This window comes from Procambarus clarkii, chromosome 64 (genome assembly GCF_040958095.1).
Source record: "Procambarus clarkii isolate CNS0578487 chromosome 64, FALCON_Pclarkii_2.0, whole genome shotgun sequence".
Lineage (NCBI taxonomy): Eukaryota > Metazoa > Arthropoda > Malacostraca > Decapoda > Cambaridae > Procambarus > Procambarus clarkii.
The window spans coordinates 7,629,589-7,652,904 of NC_091213.1; the positions used below are offsets into that span (position 1 = coordinate 7,629,589).

General features: G+C 44.4%; 1 protein-coding gene across 1 annotated transcript in view; it reads left to right on the top strand.

The window, feature by feature from the left end:
- The window catches only part of LOC123747541 (thyrotropin-releasing hormone receptor), a 77,058-nt gene extending 54,379 nt beyond the window's left edge, over positions 1–22,679 (top strand). The window contains 3 exon segments of the mRNA XM_069308992.1: positions 12,253–12,413; positions 16,143–16,216; positions 22,316–22,679. Of these exon segments, the coding sequence (XP_069165093.1) occupies positions 12,253–12,413; positions 16,143–16,216; positions 22,316–22,623 (543 nt within the window). The 3' untranslated portion in view covers positions 22,624–22,679.
- Positions 22,680–23,316: the final 637 nt, after the last annotated feature.

The following is a 23,316-nucleotide window of genomic DNA, read 5'->3' on the forward strand; positions in this document are numbered from 1 at the left end:
CACTTCTAGCGGCTATTCAACCCCTGTACCAATATATATTTTCATACATTCAAATCATATTTTATCATCCCCATTTCCAGGCTCTTAATTGTAATCCCAGTTTTGTCACCTCCCAGACTCCAAATTCTTGCAACTTCTGCCAACTGCAAGCGTGGTTAATCTCCCATCACACGGAAGTTTTTTTTTAATTCCTGGCATTACCTGTTTCTTCCTTTCCTGAACTCGTCGTTAATGTGAATTTACATCCGGTGTAGTGAGGCGACCAAGATGAACTCGCCTCGTGTAAATGGTCAAATGGTCAAATGAACAAATCCACAAGGGTCGTGACGAGGATTCGAACCTGCGTCCGAGAGCATCCCAGACGCTGCCTTAACCGACTGAGCTACGACTGGTAAAATGGTACTTTACAAGTGCAAAGATAAACCTGAAAATGTTATTAAGAGACTGAGGTCAGGCACACTGATGCTGTACACCCTACCACAGCTCATCCATGGGGGGTCCAGAAACAGCGAAGGAGGTCAAGATAAAATCAAAAGTAAAAACGCATGAAGGTACTATAATTATATTGCAAACATGAATCAACAGCCAAAAAAGTCCAACTTGGACCATGTATTTTTGGGTCAAAACATCTGTGACATACGGAACTAATGAGACTATGTGCAGCCAGACAAGAGATGACACAGTCAGCTTGGTGTGAGGGGACAAGCGAGGTAATATGGCTCAAGTTGAACCAGTTGTATTAGTGTCCCAAAATGATTGAACAATATAATGTATAAATATAGAAGTAGTCCCTGTGTGTTATGTAGAATATACTCCCTTTGTAAAAGGGTCTCCTGTCTCATCTCTCTCTCTCTCTCTCTCTCTCTTTCTTCTCTCACTCTCTCTCCTCTCCAGTCACATAGACATTCTATTTTATAGATGTAGATTATGAGAGATTTGCGAGCCTAGTGAGATTATGATAACGAAGAACTTGCAAGTCCTCTGATAGTTCGTTATGAAAAGCTTTTGAGATTAAGCAGTTGATCTTAAGGACAAACTTGTGAGCTTTCTTACTGGAAAGAAATAAGGAAGTTGAGAGGCTCGTAAGTGCCTCATTACGACAGAATTGTCAGGCTTCTCAGAGGTCGTAACGAGGAACTTCTGGGGCTTACGACCCGCTGAGAGCACCAGATTAGTTTACCTTTTTTTAATGTAGAAAGTTAAATCCCCTTTCAAGCAAGGGGCACATGATGATTGAAAACAATTAGTCAGAATTATTTACCCATTAATGATCTAATTATGCTGTAAGCTGTCTGTCCTAGCAACCCGTTCTCGCACTTTCGTATAGTCAATATTGACTTATTAAATACGTGCATATGTGACATACTAATTTATTGTGAATATTTTAGTTTACCTTGAAAAGCTTCATAGAAAACACCGACCTTACCTAACCTTCTTAGTATGTTAAGATACTAAGAAGTATCTTATTGCTTCGCATCAAGCATCTTATTGCTTCGTAATTACAATTATTACTTAACCTATTATAGGTATAGGTTAAGTAATAATTGTAATTACGATTTAATAAGTCAATATTGACTGTAAGAAAGTGCGAGAACGGGTTGCATCTAGACGGACTATACTGGTGGTACGGGTTCGGTTCACCCGAACTTGTGCCGAAGCCAATGGTTCGAGTGACATTTCAGCCAATCATAGGTCAGAACGAGGGAGGGAACGAGCGACCTGAGACCTCCAGGTCTTGACCATCCGGCTGCTGCAGTCAGAGAGCTTGACCACTTAACCGGCCATCAGAACGTGAAGTGTCCGTTAATATCTCACTGTCAACTGAGTGTGAACGGCGCCAATCATCATCGGCCAGCCACGCACACGAAGATAGCAGCTGGTAGACGGACGATAGCAGCTGCTATCAGACCAGCTGATAGCAGCTGGTAGTAAAGACAGATAGATAAATTGACGGATTCATTGACAGATAGGACAGTAGAACATGCTCGCGGACGGTGAAACGGATTAATAAACAGTTTGGTGGATAGATGGAAAGGCCTGGACGGACGGGGAGTCCAAAGCAGTTGGACGGACAGGTGGACAGATGAGTAGACATTAAGAGACAGTCTGAAGTTATCATTCCTTCTAGATACTTGATCCTGTCACCTGGTTGTGACACATGGCTACACAACCTGTCACCTGGTTGTGACACATGGCTACACAACCTGTCACCTGGTTGTGACACATGGCTACACAACCTGTCACCTGGTTGCGACACATAGCCACACAACCTGTCACCTGGTTGCGACACATGGCTACACAACCTGTCACCTGGTTGTGACACATAGCCACACAACCTGTCACCTGGTTGTGACACATAGCCACACAACCTGTCACCTGGTTGCGACACATAGCCACACAACCTGTCACCTGGTTGTGACACATAGCCACACAACCTGTCACCTGGTTGCGACACATGGCTACACGACTCAGTGACAAACCTGTTTTGCTCTCTCTATTCAGAAGATAGACAACTGATAGACAACAAGGTTCAACACAACCCTGTGTGTTGAGATATCACTCCAACACTGAAGCCAATGGTGTAGTTGGACGCTTGAGAGGTCATTCGAGCTCGTACCAGACAACAACATCGCTACATTAAGACCAAGGGCGACCTATTAAGATCAAGGTCGACCTCATAAGATCAAGGTCGACCTCATAAGATCAATGTCGACCTCATAATATCAAGGTCGACCTCATAAGATCAATGTCAACCTCATAAGATCAAGGTCGACCTCATAAGATCAAGGTCGACCTCATAAGATCAAGGTCAACCTCATAAGATCAAGGTCGACCTAATAAGATCAAGGTCGATCTCATAAGATCAAGGTCGACCTAATAAGATCAAGGTCGATCTCATAAGATCAAGGTCGACCTAATAAGATCAAGGTCGACCTAATAAGATCAAGGTCGACCTCATAAGATCAAGGTCGACCTCATAAGATCAAGGTCGACCTCATAAGATCAAGGTCGACCTCATAAGATCAAGGTCGACCTCATAAAATCAAGGTCGACCTCATATGATCAAGGTCGACCTCATATGATCAAGGTCGACCTCATAAGATCAAGGTCGACCTCATAAGATCAAGGTCGACCTCATAAGATCAAGGTCGACCTCATAAGATCAAGGTCGACCTCATAAGATCAAGGTCGACCTAATAAGATCAAGGTCGACCTCATAAGATCAAGGTCGACCTAATAAGATCAAGATCGACCTCATAAGATCAAGGTCGACCTCATAATATCAATGTCAACCTCATAAGATCAAGGTCGACCTCATAAGATCAAGGTCGACCTCATAAGATCAAGGTCGACCTCATAAGATCAAGGTCGACCTCATAAGATCAAGGTCGACCTCATAAGATCAAGGTCGACCTCATAAGATCAAGGTCGACCTCATAAGATCAAGGTCGACCTCATAAGATCAAGGTCGACCTCATAAGATCAAGGTCGACCTCATAAGATCAAGGTCGACCTCATAAGATCAAGGTCAACCTCATAAGATCAAGGTCGACTTCTTAAGATCAAGGGTCGACCTCATATGATCAAGGTCGACCTCATGGATTGTTGCAAACGAAGTCATACACGTTTGAATGAGTTTGTGAGGATGTAAAGATGAGCTGCCACTTACGTGCTAATTGGCTTCCTGTAGTGCCATTATTCATTAAATAAAGTTACCAGCAGAAGGCTGATTGGTCCATGTGAGGCAGCTCATATTTATAGCCAAATTACACACAGAAATCACAATAGCGTGATGCATCAAATGAACAAATCCACAAGGGCCGTGACGAGGATTCGAACCTACGTCCGAGAGCATCCCAGACGCTGCCTTAATCGACTGAGCTACGACATGGTAAAAAAAATTGAAATCAGAATTCCACTGAACTTATTTGGATCCTGCAGCCTCTCCGAGACAGACATAAGTTCAGTAGAACTTCTGGTTTCAATTCTTTTTGACCATGTCGTAGCTCAGTCGATTAAGGCAGCGTCTGGGATGCTCTCGGACGCAGGTTCGAACCCTCGTCACGGCCCTTGTGGATTTGTTCATTTGATGCATCACGTTAGTGTGATCTCTGTGTGTGACCAGGAGGCTGTTTATAACAATAACAACAGTTGACTGGCAAGTTTTCATGCTTGTAAACTGTTTAATAAATGTAACCAAAGCCGTCAAAGATTGAGGAAAGATGTACACGTTCGTAAGTGCTTTCGTGAATCTGGACCCAGCTCTCCAAAGTCGACGTGTGTTCAGTTTTTGGCTGTGTTACTTGTGTCTCATGATGGCTGAGTGGACAGTGCGAGTCTCTGGTAATACTAGAACCGGGGGTTCAATCCCATCATGATGCTTCAATATTTACACACTTTAATCTTTGAGAATCTTGAATGTAATGAAGCTATCTAATCGAAATTTCGTTGCAATCATCACCAGGAAACCGAGATAAATAGTTATTATAAACAACAATTTAAAACTATAAAAACACTGAATGATCCCAATTACAATGACACCAAGTATTTAAAATACTGAACATTATGATGAAAAAGACCACAATCAGGTTCCTGTTTATAAAAAATCACTGGATCATTATAAAATCTCCCCTTACCCCCTGTCCACTATGTCTCCTAGAGCCAAATAACTTTTGTGTGACTTACCTTAAAACCTCAGCAGCGAGCAGTGAGCTCAACCATGAACTGTGAACCTCAAGGGTGCACAGTTCCTTGAACCTGTGAGCTCTCCAGGGCGCCCTGTGAACGGCCCCTTTTCATCAATTACTGAAAAATTGTCCTGAAGATCCGCACCTTCACTATTCCCCTGACGCATCATCTCTGACTCCTGTCAAAGTCTTCAGGATAAAAATCCGATGGTAAAGGCCATTCAGGATTTCTCAAATACCCTGCATCGACCATCACTTCGGAAGGTGATGGTCCAAAATAGCGCTTTTTTGTAATGACTTCAGGCGACGTCCTTTACCAAAAAAGGGTAAAAACAGCATTAACAACAAAAGGATTTCTAGTAAGACTGAATATAACAAAAGAACAACAGCAACAAACCGAGAACAGAACATTAACAACATCAATTTAAAACAACGGGACACCACAAGTTCCACAACAGTAGCAACAGGAGGAGAAAAAAGTGATAGCAACAGCAGAACAACAGCAGAACAACAGCAGAACAACAGCAGAATAACATCAGAATAACAGCAGAACAACAGCAGAATAACAGCAGAATAACAGCAGAACAACAGCAGAACAACATCAGAACAACAGCAGAACAACAGCAGAACAACAGCAGAACAACAGCAGAACAACAGCAGAACAACAGCAGAATAACATCAGAATAACAGCAGAACAACAGCAGAACAGCAGAACAGCAGAACAACAGCAGAACAGCAGAACAACAGCAGAACAACAGCAGAACAACAGCAGAACAACAGCAGAACAACAGCAGAACAACAGCTCCAACTAAAACAGCGTTTCCGAGGCTTGTCACTTAAAACTCCTATCTTCCCTACATTTATTTTTGTTGCTGCTTCTGCTTTTATGTGCTGGACAAACCTCCTTCAGGAGAGACTCCACTTGACAGTAAAATATATGATGCACATTATTACCACAGATTTCAGAAAACAGATGAGAGAGAGAGAGAGAGAGAGAGAGACAGACAGACAGACAGACAGACAGACAGACAGACAGACAGACAGACAGACAGACAGACAGACAGACAGACAGAGAGAGAGAGACAGACAGACAGACAGAGAGAGAGAGAGAGAGAGAGAGAGAGAGAGAGAGAGAGAGAGAGAGAGAGAGAGAGAGAGAGAGAGAGAGAGAGAGAGAGAGAGAGAGAGAGAGAGAGAGAGAGAGAGAGAGAGAGAGAGAGAGAGAGAGAGAGAGAGAGAGAGAGAGAGAGAGAGAGAGAGAGAATCATCAGAGGAAAGTGCCAACCATTACAACTATATAGCACTTGGAGGGGGTCAGGATAAGGATTAGGGATGGGACGGGGGGAAGGAATGGTGCCCAACCACTTGGACGGTCGGGCACAGAGAGAGAGACAGAAACAGAGACAGCACATGTATAGACAAACAAACAAAGGCAGACCTGAACACTCACAAAAACACACGAGTATTTCCAAGCAGCGAAACAAACTTCCCTTGACAAATGGAAAGACCTACACGTAAAAAAACAGAAATACAGATAATCTGTCAGACCGAGCGAGACAGATTGTGTGAGATAGAGGATAGACAGGCGAAACACCAGGGAGGGGGAGAGGCAAGAGTACAAGTGGAGAGTAAAAAGGCCATGATGACAGTGGGAATTGAAGTTGAAGCCCGAGAAATATGAGTGGACTGTACAACACTCAAATAGAGGTTCGGAGAGAGTAGCACTTTGGAGGTTTACAGAGCAAGGGAAGGGAAGGGTGCTTATATGCACGTACGCCATCATATATGCACGTATGGCATCATATATGCACGTATGCAATCATATATACACGTATTTCACATTCACATGTGAATGTGAATGAACACATGGCTCTGTATGACTAACCATCCTGCGAGATGGGGACTTGTATTACCACTGCTGCCTTATTCAATCTTGTGTTGTTGATATCCTCAAAATGCATCCGGAGTCTGCCAGTGCAGACCGCTTATCACATGCCTCTGTATGACTAACCATCCTGTGTGATGAGGATTTTTAGCACCACGTAGCTAGCTTTTTGACACACACACTGTACTCCCTTTCACATAGTCTAGGACAGCTGTATAAATGCACATGTACCTAAATGTGTTAATAAAAAGAAGTGAATTCAAATATTAACTGAACTGACTGGAGGGAGAGAGTGTGAGAGGGAGGGAAGACATACAGACAGACAGGCAGACACACCCAGAGAAACAGAGACCCGGGCAGCGCCGGGTTCCCCCATCTATCGTACATACACACACTGACTCAGAACGACGATGCAACAAAGTATCTGAGAGATAAGCGGGTTATAGTGGGCCCTGGAGAAGGCTTACCCGAGCACAGGCGCCAATAAGAAGACCTCCACAGTTGAAAACTGTGTCTCCTACGAGGCGAAGATCTGGCCGGTAAACTATACGAGTGTCACAGCCGGATAATTGAGACCGTGATGCGCGTGGCTCCGGTTAAGTCAGACTCGAGAACGTCGCCTTGTGCTGAGGAAGACAAGAGGAAAATATTAAATGCTGGCGCTATCTACACTATGTAAATGCATAGCGGCCAGCCTTCAGACGAGAGGTTATGTTAAAACATCGCGCCACCAGAAGGAGAGGGACAATATTGTCCCCCAAACTGTCCTTAACTGGACTGTATGAGAGACAAATGGGTGGTAAGCGAGGGACTGTTTACAGACAGTCAGACCAGAGAACATTATGTGGCGCATAATGGCAGTTGATATCACAAGTGCCGGAAGACAACATTCCTCTCACACCTGAGGCCGCTGGCATGACAACTAAGAAGACAAAGACGGCCACAGCAAGATCCCTGCAGTTGACCTCGGCTTGCTCTATGACACAGAAGCGCCAGTTTGACCCATGATTACATAGAGCCAAAAAAACCGACCAGAGTGAGCTTTGACTTCTAACCCTGGAAACACAAACCGAAACTGTCTCTATTTTCCGCTTGTTACAACTTGAAATAAAGTTGTTACATCTTGGCTTAACGTGTTTATGACGTATTAGAACGTTGTTACAACTTGCTATATTGGTTGTTATAACTGGTTAGGAAGTGTTAAAACTTGCTCGAACGTTGTACCAACGTCTTAGTTTCGGTGTGTGTTTGGCGGGAAGCGACTGGCATAACGCTTGCCACTGCTCAGCGAGAAGCCGCGAATCCACCCATGCATTGATCATCAGGAAAACCCACTCATGTGGCTGCATACATCAATAGAAGCTAGTATGTTGGGGCAGACCAGGGTGTAAGTACACACCATGTTAGCCGTTATCACCTACAGTTGCTACTGGTGGTTATCTGGAAGTTATCTGGAGATGATTTCGGGGCTTTTTTTTTAGTGTCCCCGCGGCCCGGTCCTCGACCAGGCCTCCACCCCCCAGGAAGCAGCCCGTGACAGCTGACTAACACCCAGGTACCTATTTTACTGCTAGGTAACAGGGGCATAGGGTGAAAGAAACTCTGCCCATTGTTTATCGCCGGCGCCTGGGATCGAACCCAGGACCACAGGATCACAAGTCCAGCGTGCTGTCCGCTCGGCCGACCGGCTCCCATGCTGCCCGTGGTGCGGGATTCCCTTTCAAACACCGAGAGCAAAATCCTCTACCAAACTCCCTCGTGCCACTTGAGCACGGCTGTGCTCAGTGTCTCATGCTCCCAACACCGGAACGAAGCCGTGAAGGGGAAGATCATAGTGGTGGCCTCTCGCTGCGGCCCATCACATCTTCACGTTGACAACATCTGTAACCAGTGTAGAGTGAGCAGCCAGGTGTTTGCGTCACGTGTTTATCACCTGATGACGAGGGGGTTTGTGTATATTTTGTGGTGAGCTCCACTAGACTGTTGGTGTTGGTGTTCTGCTACACCTGAGGTATTATCAGCTAATGTGTGTGTGTGTAGCTGTGTGTTCTGGGGGCTTCAACTCGTCACTTTTCTGTAGCGTATGGAAATGGAATTGACAAATCTATAGAGCCACTTTTGCTCTAAGATAATGAGAGCTTAGAGAAGTTTTCGAGTTGTATCTCAAGAATGAGTGTATGTGGGCGGGGAAGAGTAGTGATACAAGTTATCTGGTAACACTTGGCCCCGCGTATCTTTAGACGTGGTCTGTGTATGACATGTGTGTGTATATGTATGTGATGAAACGTTGTTCTTCCTTCATTTTTCCGATGAGTGGTTCGGTCATCATATCTACAGCCACGTTATCTTGAGGTTATCTTGAGATGATTTTGGGGCTTTTTAGTGTCCCCGCGGCCCGGTTCTCGACCAGGCCTCCACCCCCAGGAAGCAGCCCGTGACAGCTGACTAACACCCAAGGTACCTATTTTACTGCTAGGTAACAGGGGCATAGGGTGAAAGAAACTCTGCCCATTGTTTCTCGCCGGCGCCTGGGATCGAACCCAGGACCACAGGATCATAAGTCCCGCGTACTGTTCGCTCGGCCGACCGGCTCCCAACGGCTCCCAACCGTTATCGGGACTCAAGAAACAAAGATACAAGTCGTTGCGTGGATAATGATAACAAGGAACAAATCCACAAGGGCCGTGACGAGGATTCGAACCTGCGTCCGGGAGCATCCCAGACGCTGCCGTAATCGACTGAGCTACGACACGGTGAAAAACAGTTGAAACCGAAGTTCTACTGAACATTAAGGCAGTGTCTGGGATGCTCCCGGACGCAGGTTCGAATCCTCGGCACAGCCCTTGTGGATTTGTTCATTTGATGCATCACGTTAGTGTGATCTCTGTGTGTAAATGGTAGCAAGGAAAGCGTCTGACTTGATTAATTACCATTGCCAAGACATGATAGCATCTTGCAAGTGCAGGTCAACTACCAAACGATTCAACAACCTGGTAGTCCCTAATTAGTAACAGGAAGTTCCTTGATTAACTATAGTTACTCTCTCCCTCTGGGGTGTTTGTGATTAATGCAGATAACTGCGTAGAATACTTCGGCACAGAGTAATCACTTTGTAAAGATATTGAGAATATTCCATTAGACTTGATATAATTAACAAACATATCCCAACAATATTGTGTCTGTTCATATGGACATTGTGATGCGAGACGGCGTTCAATCCCCGACCGTCCAAGTTATTGGGCACCATTCCTTTCCCCCCGTCCCATCCCAAATCCTTATCCTGACCCCCTTCTCAGTGCTATATAGTCGTAACGGCTTGACGCTTTCCCCTTAATAGTTATGGAGTCCAGATATGTTCCTATATACTACAGAAATTATTATCATTACTCGTGCTTAGGTTAAGATGTTTTTTAGAACATGTTGGAATTCACATGAATCTAAATGATGATCAAGCTGGAAATTGATGTCTCCAGCTTGTTGCTACATTGATGACATAACTTACTAAGGAGCGTGAGCGTCTCTCATCAACTTCATGCCAGATAAGCCGTTCATTAGCACTCTTAGCATATATGTCGGGCGCAGGGGTAGTGTTCGGTGCTGGAGGGCCACCTTTGGGAGATGTGGGAGGAGGAGCACGAGAACCAGGAGGAAGAGAAGGAGCAGCAGCAGCAGCAGGAGGAGCAGCAGCAGCAGGAGGAGCAGCAGCAGAAGGTGGAGTAGGAGAAACAGCAGGAACAGGAGCAGCAGCAGGAGGTGGAGTAGGAGGAACAGTAGGAGCAGGAGCAGCAGCAGGAGGTGGAGTAGGAGAAACAGCAGCAGCAGGAGCAGCAGGAGGTGGAGTAGAAGGAACAGCAGGAGCAGGAGGAGGGAGATGAACAGAAGATCAACACAAAGAAGGATGTTACAAGAGGACATGCGAGACAGAAGGAGACACGAGACAGGAGGACATGCGAGACAGAAGGAGACATCAGTGAAGCAGGAGAGGACGCAAACATCAACATCTTGTGACCAGGAACAATAACATCAACTGCAAGTGATGATATATGGCCATACATGCTTGTTGCACATGAGGTCATTCATTTCCACTCCATAATGCCTCATTAGTGAATACAAATACATTACAATATGGAATTCCAAGATTTGAGACCTGAGATATTGACTCACTAAAACACTGAAGTCTCAATTACGAAACCTGTTCATCTTTCAGTAATTATGACTATTTTTTTTAGCATTAATTAAATAGTTTATGAGTTCTAAAGCACTACGATGTTGTTTATAACAATAACAACCTTGGGTTGTGAAGTTTGAAAGCTCGTAAATTGTTTAATAAATGTAAACAAACTGGCCATATTTGTTGACACATGTGAAGGTTTCGTAAATGGTTGTGTAAATGGAGGCTGGTCCAGGCCCCTGACCTAGGGGGTTCCTAGCGCCCCGCTCTGGTGACTTAACCTCTAGCACTTGTACTCACCTAATTGTGCTTACGGGGGTTGAACTTTGGCTCTTTGGTCCCGCCTCTCAACTGTCAATCAACAGGTGTACAGGTTCCTGAGCCTACTGGGCTCTATCATATCTCCATTTGAAACTGTGTATGGAGTCAGCCTCCACCACATCACTGCCTAATGCATTCCATTTACTTAACTACTCTGACACTGAAAAAATTCTTTCTAACGTCTCTGTGGCTCATCTGGGTACTAAGTTTCCACCTGTGTTCCCGTGTTCGTGTCCCACCCGTGCTGAAGAGTTTGTCTTTGTCCACCCTGTCAATTCAATTCTCACTTGTGAGAGGAACTGTTTGTTTCTGCTTCAGACGACAATCGTCAGTCGCCATCGTCACAGATTTCAACTCGGCCAAATCAACCATGATAAACTTTGTTAGCATTGTGCGTGTTGGGTTTCTAACGAGTTCGTTGTATTGGGAAGTTTTAGACCCGTGAGTTCGCTAAGAAAAACTCCTCATTGACAATCTCTCATGATGAAATGGACAGGAAATGCTTTCTCAGCGTTTGTGAGCTGGCAGAGCATCGAACCGCTGTCCTATTTCTTCCCATTGTGCAGACTTAGATAAAACGAACGTCTAATTGGTGTTGACCAGACCACACACTAGAAGGTGAAGGGACGACGACGTTTCAAGTCGACTTGAGAATGGTCCAGGACGGACCGAAACGTCGTCGTCCCTTCACCCTCTAGTGTGTGGTCTGGTCAACATACTTCAGCCACCTTATTGTGACTCATCGCCTGCGTCTAATTGGTCATCTCATATGTCTTAATGACCATCCAAGACATATGAGAAGGTCACCACTATCTCATATGAAACAGGTGATGATCTCTCATGTCTTGACCAGAAGTAAGAATACTTTGAGAGTTTAGAGAGGCAATATTTCTCATATACTGAAAATGGAAACCATTTCACATTTTGACCAGAGAAAAAGATTCCTCAGTGTACACACACACACACACACATGTCGTGGCGCAGTCGACAAAGGCAGCGTCTGGGATCATCCTGGACGTAGGTTCGAACCCTCATCACGGCCCTTGTGGATTAGTTCATTTCTCAGTGTGGTTTAAATGTGAAAATTCCTCATATCTTGGCAGATGTTGAGAGGAAGTAATGTGTTGACAGATGGTAATGTGTTGACAGATGGTAATGTGTTGACAGGTGGTAATGTGTGTTGACAGGTGGTGAAGATGCTGGCGGTTGTGGTGGCCATCTTCGCTACACTGTGGCTGCCGTACAGGACCTTGCTCGTCTACAACTCCCTCCTCGCCATGTTCGGGTACAACACCTACAAGGACCTCTGGTACCTCCTCTTCGCTAAGACCTGCATCTTCATCAACAGGTAAGATAGACTTTGCGATGTCTTGCTCTATACTGACTGTGATGTCTCTATACTGACTGTGATGTCTTGCTCTATACTGACTGTGATGTCTCTATACTGACTGTGATGTCTTGCTCTATACTGACTGTGATGTCTTGCTCTATACTGACTGTGATGTCTTGCTCTATACTGACTGTGATGTCTTGTTCTATACTGACTGTGATGTTCTATACTGACTGTGATGTCTTGCTCTATACTGACTGTGATGTCTCTATACTGACTGTGATGTCTTTCTCTATACTGACTGTGATGTCTTGCTCTATACTGACTGTGATGTCTTGTTCTATACTGACTGTGATGTTCTATACTGACTGTGATGTCTTGCTCTATACTGACTGTGATGTCTCTATACTGACTGTGATGTCTCTATACTGACTGTGATGTCTTGCTCTATACTGACTGTAATGTCTCCTCTGTACTGTGATGTCTCTATACTGACTGTGATGTCTTTCTCTATACTGACTGTGATGTCTTGCTCTATACTGACTGTAATGTCTCCTCTGTACTGTGATGTCTCCTCTATACTGACTGTAATGTCTCCTCTGTACTGTGATGTCTCCTCTATACTGACTGTAATGTCTCCTCTATACTGACTGTAATGTCTCCTCTGTACTGACTGTGATGTCTCCTCTGTACTGTGATGTCTCCTCTGTACTGTAATGTCTCCTCTGTACTGTGATGTCTCCTCTGTACTGTGATGTCTCCTCTGTACTGTAATGTCTCCTCTGTACTGTAATGTCTCCTCTGTACTGTGATGTCTCCTCTGTACTGTGATGTCTCCTCTGTACTGTGATGTCTTCTCTGTACTGTGATGTCTCCTCTGTACTGTAATGTCTCCTCTGTACTGTAATGTCTCCTCTGTACTGTGATGTCTCCTCTGTACTGTAATGTCTCCTCTGTACTGTAATGTCTCCTCTGTACTGTGATGTCTCCTCTGTACTGTAATGTCTCCTCTGTACTGTAATGTCTCCTCTGTACTGTAATGTCTCCTCTGTACTGTGATGTCTCCTCTGTACTGTAATGTCTCCTCTGTACTGTGATGTCTCCTCTGTACTGTAATGTCTCCTCTGTACTGTGATGTCTTCTCGATACTGTGATGTCTCCTCTATACTGACTGTAATGTCTCCTCTGTACTGTGATGTCTCCTCTGTACTGTGATGTCTCCTCTGTACTGTGATGTCTCCTCTATACTGACTGTAATGTCTCCTCTGTACTGTGATGTCTCCTCTGTACTGTGATGTCTCCTCTGTACTGTAATGTCTCCTCTATACTGTGATGTCTTCTATGTAATATATGGCTGTGAACCGATTGATAAAACAGATAGTTTAACAGCTCCATTATGAACACTTTGCAGTGTAATTAACTAGCCATTAACTAGCCATGAGGCTGAAACACCTATCTTGAGTTATCTTGAGGATAAGATGACCTACAGGACAGTCAGCCATAATAACCTGAATGGGTTATTATGGCTCATCATCTTCCATCAGACGTTAAATACAATCAGAAAAGAAAGAAACACATTCTGAATTCAACTTTGCATTTGGTTATTGTTTGCTTATATCAGGGTTTTTTTTTTTTTTTTTTTTTTTTTTTTTTTTATTATTTTCTACCACAGACGTGGCCAGACATTTACAATGCTAACCAGCATATATACATTTTCTTCTGTCCTCCATGGACAGGGTTAGAGATGTGTTAAACATATAGTTCAAGGGTTTATTGAACACTCAACCACAGAAGGTGATTCGGTGCTTTTAAAATGCTAAGCTAACCTACATACGTAAATACATAGATACACAGATTTACGTATGCCCTACATAAAGTATTATTACACTTATATCAGTGCTGGGGATTTAGAAATCAGTTATTTAGCTTTGTCTATATGCTATTGGCCGTCGCTAGAGGCTTCTGAAAATTACTAAAATTTTATTAAAATTTAATAAAAATATTAAACGCGTTTTTAAATTTCTGTGAGAAGAACATGATGTATTTGTCCTGTTAAAATTCTAGTGTTTAATATGTTATTAAAATCACCGTTAAGCGGGTATAAACAGATCTGTTTGTATAGGTAACTGTCCTGGAAATATAAACCGAAACTGTGTGTATTTTCCGTTTGTTACAACTTGTAATAAAGTTGTTACATCTTGGCTTAACGTGTTTATGACGTATTAGAACGTTGTTACAACTTGCTATATTGGTTGTTATAACTGGTTAGGAAGTGTTAAAACTTGTTCGAACGTTGTACCAACGTCGTAGTTCCGATGTGTGTTTGGCAACTGGATAATGTGGAAATCAATAGACGAGGCCATGAATACTGTAATGCCTCGCTCAGGTGATCTGTAGGTGAGATAGTGATAGTGGATAGTGACCAAAGGCCTCCTGGGACCTCCTGCTCACCTGCAGGCTGCTGGGATGGTCCTAGCTGGCATCCAGCGGACCTACCAATCGGAATTGTCAGAATAGCCAATTAGAGTTATGTGCCTGTTACCCGCTCAGGGGATCGAACCCAAAACTCGTAACTCAGGCGCCAGCCAAGCTGGGCTGCCCGTGCTAAATTATGACCATACTGTTGACCAGACCACACACTAGAAGTTGAAGGGACGACGACGTTTCGGTCCGTCCTGGACCATTCTCAAGACAATCGACTTGAGAATGGTCCAGGACGGACCGAAACGTCGTCGTCCCTTCAACTTCTAGTGTGTGGTCTGGTCAACATACTTCAGCCACGTTATTGTGACTCCTCGCCTGCATATGACCACCCACCAAACACACACCGAAACTACGACGTTGGTACAACGTTCGAACAAGTTTGAACACTTCCTAACCAGTTATAACAACCAATATAGCAAGTTGTAACAACGTTCTAATACGTCATAAACACGTTAAGCCAAGATGTAACAACTTTATTACAAGTTGTAACAAGCGGAAAATAGAGACAGTTTCGGTTTGTGTTTCCAGGGCATACTGTTTCTGTACATTATACCTGTTCAATGTATATATGTACACGAAATACTTCTCTATTACTCTGTGGAGTCATACATGAAGATAATTGTATATTTGTATATATTTAATAGATAGGGAGCCGAGCGGACAGCACGCTGGACATGTGATCCTGTGGTCTCGGGTTTGTTCCCGGGCGCCGGCGAGAAACAATGGGCAGAGTTTCTTTCACCCTATGCCCCTGTTACCTACCAGTAAAAAAGGTACTTGGGAGTTAGTCAGCTGTCATAGGCTGCTTCCTGGGGGGTGGGGAGGTGGAGGCCTGGTCGAGGACCGGGCCGCGGGGGCACTAAAGCCCCGAAATCATCTCAAGATAACCTCAAGATAGGGTTAACAACTTTAACATTTTCATATATGTGGGCTGGATTATTTATACTCAAACCCATTACCATGACTTCTTAAAAAAATTATTTATTGTCATATAATTATTAGATTATACTGCAACTACAACTAGGACATTATCACACACAGATATCACACTAACGTGATGCATCAAATGAACAAATCCACAAGGGCCGTGACGAGGATTCGAACCTGCGTCCGGCAGCATTGAGATGCTCCCGGACGCAGGTTCGAATCGTCGTCACGGCCCTTGCGGATTAGGTTCATAGCACATTAGATATGACGGGTCATATCTGATAGGTTTTCATTACGTGTGTTTTTCTAACTCGATATGTTTCGCGCCTCCCCCAGCGCCATCAACCCTATACTGTACAACGCTCTCTCAGTCAAGTTCAGGAGGGCCTTCAAACGCATGCTGTCCTGTGGTAGGTAATGCCTCTACCTCCGTTAATCTCTCTAATCAATGCTGTATTATGTGTGTGGTGTGTATGCGTTGTATGCGTGCGTCTATACACACACACATTATATATATATATATATATATATATATATATATATATATATATATATATATATATATATATATATATATATATATATATATATATATATTTCTTGAATGATCAGTTATCTTCCTGCCAGCTCACAAGATCCATGGTAGGACAAGCAGGTCCTTGGTGTTCACTACTGATTCAAGAGGTTCGTTTCAATTACTTAATCAAGTTGTTCCAAACTTTTTTGGCTCGATTCTTAACGATTCGTTGTCATTCAACAATGTCGGCGCTTAATGGATAAATTCTGTCTTTTACAGATATCGAGGTCGTGATTAATATTATTTTTTAGTATAGCATTTAGGTTTTCAAATACGATAAACCTATTGTTTAACTTCAATGATTTTACTACAATGTCGATAACTCCAAAATGTTCACAGGTGGTGGTTTCCCCAACCACAGGTGTTTAGATTCTCTAAACCACAGGTGTTTAGATTCCCTAAACAACAGGTGTTTAGATTACCTTAACTACAGGTGTCTAAATCCCCCCCAAATTAATTTATCTAAATGCGAGGGAATAACTTTCCCCAGCTACAGGTGTTCATTCCCCTCAAATGCAGATATTGAAAGGCCCCATTTACAGAAATTGGCTTAATTCTTTTAACCACAGCTGTTAGTCTCGCTCAACCACAGATATTAACTACCCCTCATAACAAGTTATGATTCTCCATCTATAAATGTCCGATTTCCTAAAACTGAAGGTATAACGTCCTCCAAGTACACATGTTCAGTTTCCTCACCCACAGGTGTTGAATTCCTATAGCTACAGATGATGATATATCACACTGTTACTGCCCCCCACAACACACACTCTTGTGGTCACAACACCATACAGCTCCACAACATGTGTCTACTGCCAGACTGCTCATCCTGCCTTTACAACCACCCAGGGAGGTGAAATCCCCGGCAATGAGCACTTCCAAACTCACCTCAACTTGGGCTTATCCCCTTTGAACTAACATCAAACGCCCAGTTAGAGGCGGCTTGGTGCGTCGCTTCAGCAGTCAGTCACCCGTCTCACTAAACGATGCGGCTAATGTGGAGTGTGTGTGTGTGTTCTGTTCTTGTCGAGGGCCCAGATTCACGAAAGCACTTACGAACGTGTACATCTTTCCTCAATCTTTGGCGGCTTTGGTTACATATATTAAACCGTTTACAAGCATGAAAACTTGCCAATCAACTGTTGTTGTTGTTATAAACAGCCTCCTGGTGCTTCGGAGCTCATTAACTGGTTTAATAATTGTAAACAAAGCCGCCAAAGACTGAGAAAAGATGTACAGGGGCCAGATTCACGAAGCAGTTACGCAAGTACTTACGAACGTGTACATCTTTCCTCAATCTTTGATGGCTTTGGTTACATTTATTAAACAGTTTACAAACATGAAAACTTGCCAATCAACTGTTGTTATTGTTATAAACAGCCTCCTGGTGCTTCGGAGCTCATTAACTGTTTAATAATTGTAAACAAAGCCGCCAAAGATTGAGAAAAGATGTACAGGTTCGTAAGTGCTTGCGTAACTGCTTGGTAAATCTGGACCCAGGGCTGTAAGAGTCTCGAACCTTGGTCCCCAGCGTGTGGAGTATTAAGACACAGCCCAGTCGGTAGAGCTTAGGTCTCACACACATGGGGTTCATGGTTCGAGACCTCGGAGTCTTGGCTTTACTCTCGAGTTGATGTAAATTTTCCGTTTAGGCGTCTACGTTTTAGTAAAAAAAAAATTATTATAAATGTTTTGACGTCTTAACTTTTCACACTAAAGAGGCTTTAAGGTGGAACTCAAAATTGAATACTTGTCCAAGATCCAACCCGTCCTCTGCTCAAGTCCATTCCATCCAGCGGTCGACCCCACAGACGTATTCATGAATGTTTTACATGCTGTTCATTCAAAACAAGAATTTTCTCAAATATAAATTAATATTATAATATATTATCATATTGTGCATATATGGGCTTAGGTCAGGTTAAGTTCTGTTGGCGATTATTTGTATTTGTAGTACGTGGGCGAAGCATTTACAGCGTTGTGGTTCGAACACAAGTCGTCAGTGAAGCACTTGTTCCGGAAGTGTTCGGACGTCAGCAGTTGTGAGTCGTGTGTAAACCGTTTTTCATTCATAAACACCTGGGGGTTTGGCGGGTGGATGGAATGGTCTTTGGGTCTTTGTTTGGAGGACGGGCTGCAAGATTTGATACATTTATTTCAACTATTTCGAGGAATTATTGAGACTCAGTGGAGGTATGTCTCGAGAGAAGTGAACAGACAGTCGAATATGTCAGAAATCCTGTCTACCTGTCTATTATTTTGTTCCTCTGTTTGCCTGTCTGTTCGTCTGAACGCTTGTTGATTTGCGTTTCTAAACGTCTAAATAGACGTTAGGTCCTGATTACGTTTTGACGCACATAATACGCAAGGTAAATCTAGAATGAGAAATTCAATTGGAGCAATGCGGAGGATTCGAACCAGCATCATATGGATACGTCAAGCCGCATGCCTTAAACCCCTGCACCACGGTACGCTAATTAGTAACCTAACTTGAGATTCCTGAGTCGCCTCAGGCCCCCTTGAGGCATCGAACTGATACCAGATGAAATGTTCAGTTGAATCCCATATTACATATCAGCTTATCGTGGTCCAATGGTCACGGAGTGGGGCTAGGTGTATCCAGTTCCCTAGTTCGAATCCCCGCCTTCCTTCACTTCAATTCCTCATTGATATTACGTTAGTGGGATTGAGTTTAAGAATAAGTTTAGCATACTTGAAGCAGGATACTGGACCGTATCCTCTACTGGATCAACACGTTATGCTTAAGAGTTCGTTGTCTGTCTTCTTAAAGATGTCTGTTGCTGCGGCAGTTAGTTCATGGGGGCTGCTGTCCGTTCATGGGGGCTGCTGTCCGTTCATGGGGGCTGCTGTACGTCCATGGGGGCTGCTGTCCGTTCATGGGGCTGTTGTCCGTTCATGGGGGCTGCTGTCCGTTCATGGGGGCTGCTGTCCGTTCATGGGGGCTGCTGTCCGTTCATGGGGGCTGCTGTACGTCCATGGGGGCTGCTGTCCGTTCATGGGGCTGCTGTCCGTTCATGGGGGCTGCTGTCCGTTCATGGGGGCTGCTGTCCGTTCATGGGGGCTGCTGTCCGTTCATGAGGCTGCTGTCCGTTCATGGGGGCTGCTGTCCGTTCATGGGGGCTGCTGTCCGTTCATGGGGGCTGCTGTCCGTTCATGAGGCTGCTGTCCGTTCATGGGGGCTGCTGTCCGTTCATGGGGGCTGCTGTCCGTTCATGGGGGCTGCTGTCCGTTCATGGGGGCTGCTGTCCGTTCATGGGGGCTGCTGTCCGTTCATGGGGGCTGCTGTCCGTTCATGGGGGCTGCTGTTCGTTCATGGGGGCTGCTGTCCGTTCATGGGGGCTGCTGTCCGTTCATGGGGGCTGCTGTTCGTTCATGAGGCTGCTGTCCGTTCATGGGGGCTGCTGTCCGTTCATGGGGGCTGCTGTCCGTTCATGAGGCTGCTGTCCGTTCATGGGGGCTGCTGTCCGTTCATGGGGGCTGCTGTCCGTTCATGCGGCTGCTGTACGTTCATGGGGGCTGCTGTCCGTTCATGAGGCTGCTGTCCGTTCATGAGGCTGCTGTCCGTTCATGAGGCTGCTGTTCGTTCACGCAGCTGCATGTTAACTGGTACACAGCGGTACACAGCACCATCGCAGACACGACAGTTAACGGAGCGAAGAATCTCTCACTTATATAAAGATGGGATGAGGATTCTCAGTACGACTGCTTCTTCGCGTTCTCTACGACCTGAAAACGACCGCTACCCTCTACTCTACGACCTGAAAACGACCGCTACCCTCTACTCTACGACCTGAAAACGACCGCTACTCTCTACTCTACGACCTGAAAAACGACCGCTACCGTCTACTCTACGACCTAAAAACGACCGCTTCCCTCTACTCTACGACCTGAAAACGACCGCTTCCCTCTACTCTACGACCTGAAAACGACCGCTTCCCTCTACTCTACGACCTGAAAACGACCGCTACCCTCTACTTTACGACCTGAAAACGACCGCTACTCTCTACTCTACGACCTGAAAACGACCGCTACCCTCTACTCTACGACCTGAAAACGACCGCTACCCTCTACTCTACGACCTGAAAACGACCGCTACCCTCTACTCTACGACCTCTTCTCCTCTCTAGACACTCAAGACCTCTCTATACGACTGCTTCCCCCCCCTCTATCACTACGACCTCAAGGTGACCGCTTGTCCCCCCCCTTCTCTACGACCTGAAGGACGACTCCCACTCCCAAACGACTCCTCTGTGACCCCTAAACATCACACATTACGGCATCTTCTCCTCATCGTCATCACCCATTTTCTGTCTCTTTCATGTGGGTTTTATTGCTACATATTATCATCCTCCACTCGTGGCTCCTCTGCCGAAGACTTCAGGGGAAGCTGCGGTAATTTGGGACCCTTTAGCTCGAGGGGTCCTTGGAATATATTTTCTCTCCTTTGCATGTCATATCATTATCCTGCAGATTTTCCTCCCATAACTTAGAGACTGTTCTTCAAGTCAGAAAGATGTTGTACTCATGTTTCAAGTTGGCTTCATTGATGACTTTTATGCGGCAACATTGATGAAGCAACATTGATGAAGCAACATTGATGAAGCAACATTGATGAAGCAACATTGATGAAGCAACATTGATGAAGCAACATTGATGAAGCAACATTGATGAAGCAACATTGATGATGCTTCTCTTCAATTCATTGTGATCCTTTTTTTCTGCCTAGTCGTTAAATAGAATGAAATAAAGTCTAGCATAATTACTTACTGATTTCTGACTTTTTACTGCGAGAAAGACGAAGGCATTTTTTTTTCGTTTGAAGTTACTAATTAGGTCTGAAGTTTTACTGATTGTATTAAGTTCTTCGTTGGCCATTCTTAAGTTTTTAAGTCTGCAATCAACAGTATTCAGTTGGCAGACGATCGCTGCCAATACCGCATTTAAATCGTTCTTTTCATAACTTTGGCATATTTTCTCTCGAAACATCTGTTGTTTTTTATCTTAAAGTCACGATTCTTCCAGTATGTTGTGTGGTGCCTGAGGGAGACATTACTTCCATCTCCACCACACTCCTTCACCACATGGCTGCCATCTCCACCACATGGCTGCCATCTCCACCACATGGCTGCCATCTCCCCTCTCTGATGTAGTCTCTGTGAGAGCTATATTTTTCACTGTCCCTACATTACCGCCCCCAGTGTTCCAGCCGTCCCTGCTGTCTACCCGTCCAACACCCTGTCTATCTCATCTTCTCTCTGTTCGTCAACTACGTTGTTCTCGATGTTCCCGTCCTCTCCTCCGGTGCGTTGAATAAACGTGACAATTTAGCAGCGCCTCTTGCATTGGGTGTTGTATATGGTGTCAAAACGAAGCTGATCGGTGATTGCTTGACACGTTGGCCCGTGGCTCTATATGTACTGCCTTACATACACACTTGATGTATATGTGATGTGTGGGTTTGGGTTTGGTCTGTGTATGCATGCTGTGTATGGATCTGTTTCTATGTGTGTATACATGATGCATGGGTGCGTTTTGGTCTGTGTATGCATGCTGTGTGTGGATCTGTTTCTATGTGTGCATACATGATGCATGGGTGCGTTTTGGTCTGTGTATGCATGCTGTGTGTGGATCTGTTTCTTTATGTGTGTATACATGATGCATGGGTGCGTTTTGGTTTGTGTATACATGCTGTGTGTGGATCTGTTTCTTTATGTGTGTATACATGATGCATGGGTGCGTTTTGGTCTGTGTATGCATGCTGTGTGTGGATCTGTTTCTATGTGTGTATACATGATGCATGGGTGCGTTTTGGTCTGTGTATACATGCTGTATGTGTGTGCATGCATGCGCATGTATGCCCATATTCTCACCGCTCCACCACTAACCGTCCGTGCTTGTCTCTGGCCAACAGGTAAGCGGAAGCAAGAGCAGTGGGCCATGACCATGTTTTACAGCGAGGGCGGGAAGCGACTACCCTCCCGCTTGGCAGCAGGACATGCGCTAGCAGGCAGGGCATCGGACGGAGCGGCAGCAGGAGGGCCACGAGGCCTTGGAGGATCTCCAGGAGGTGGTTCAGGGGGAGGAGGAGGTGTTGGAGGGGTGCTGGAGCGCTCTTCGTCCCCTCCACTCTCCTATCCGGCCACTAACATGTCCCCTGAAGCCGCCACAATGGAGACTACCCTTAATACGAACGCCATCCCGGCTAAACTAGCCACCTAGGCTATCCACTGGCCCCTAGGATGGTCCTGAATACCTTAGGATGGTTTTTAAATAGTTTAAGATGGTCCTAAATAGTTTGGGATGGTTCTAAATACCTTTAGGATGGTCCTAAATAGTTAGGGATGGTTCTAAATACCTTAAGGATGGTCCTAAATACCTTAGGATGGTTCTAAATACCTTTAGGATGGTTCTAAATAGTTAGGGATGGTTCTAAATACCTTTAGGATGGTCCTAAATACCTTAGGATGGTTCTAAATACCTTAGGATAGTTTTAAATAGTTTGGGATGGTTCTAAATACCTTTAGGATGGTCCTAAATAGTTTGGGATGGTTCTAAATACCTTTAGGATGGTCCTAAATAGTTTGGGATAGTTCTAAATACCTTTAGAATGGTCCTAAATAGTTTGGTATGGTTCTAAATACCTTTAGGATGGTCCTAAATAGTTTGGGATGGTTCTAAATACCTTTAGGATGGTCCTAAATAGTTTAGGATAGTCTTTAATAGCTTAAGACGGTCAATGTTTGTTTTACTACTACCCACTCATATCATAATTAATATTACCCGTATGATAATATTATTAGTGTCATAGATTATTATTTTTATTATTATTTTAATGATCAATAATGATCCAATGTCATTATCAGTCATCACTCTAATGTCTTGTGCTTCTGGGGGATATCTCTGTGTCTTGTC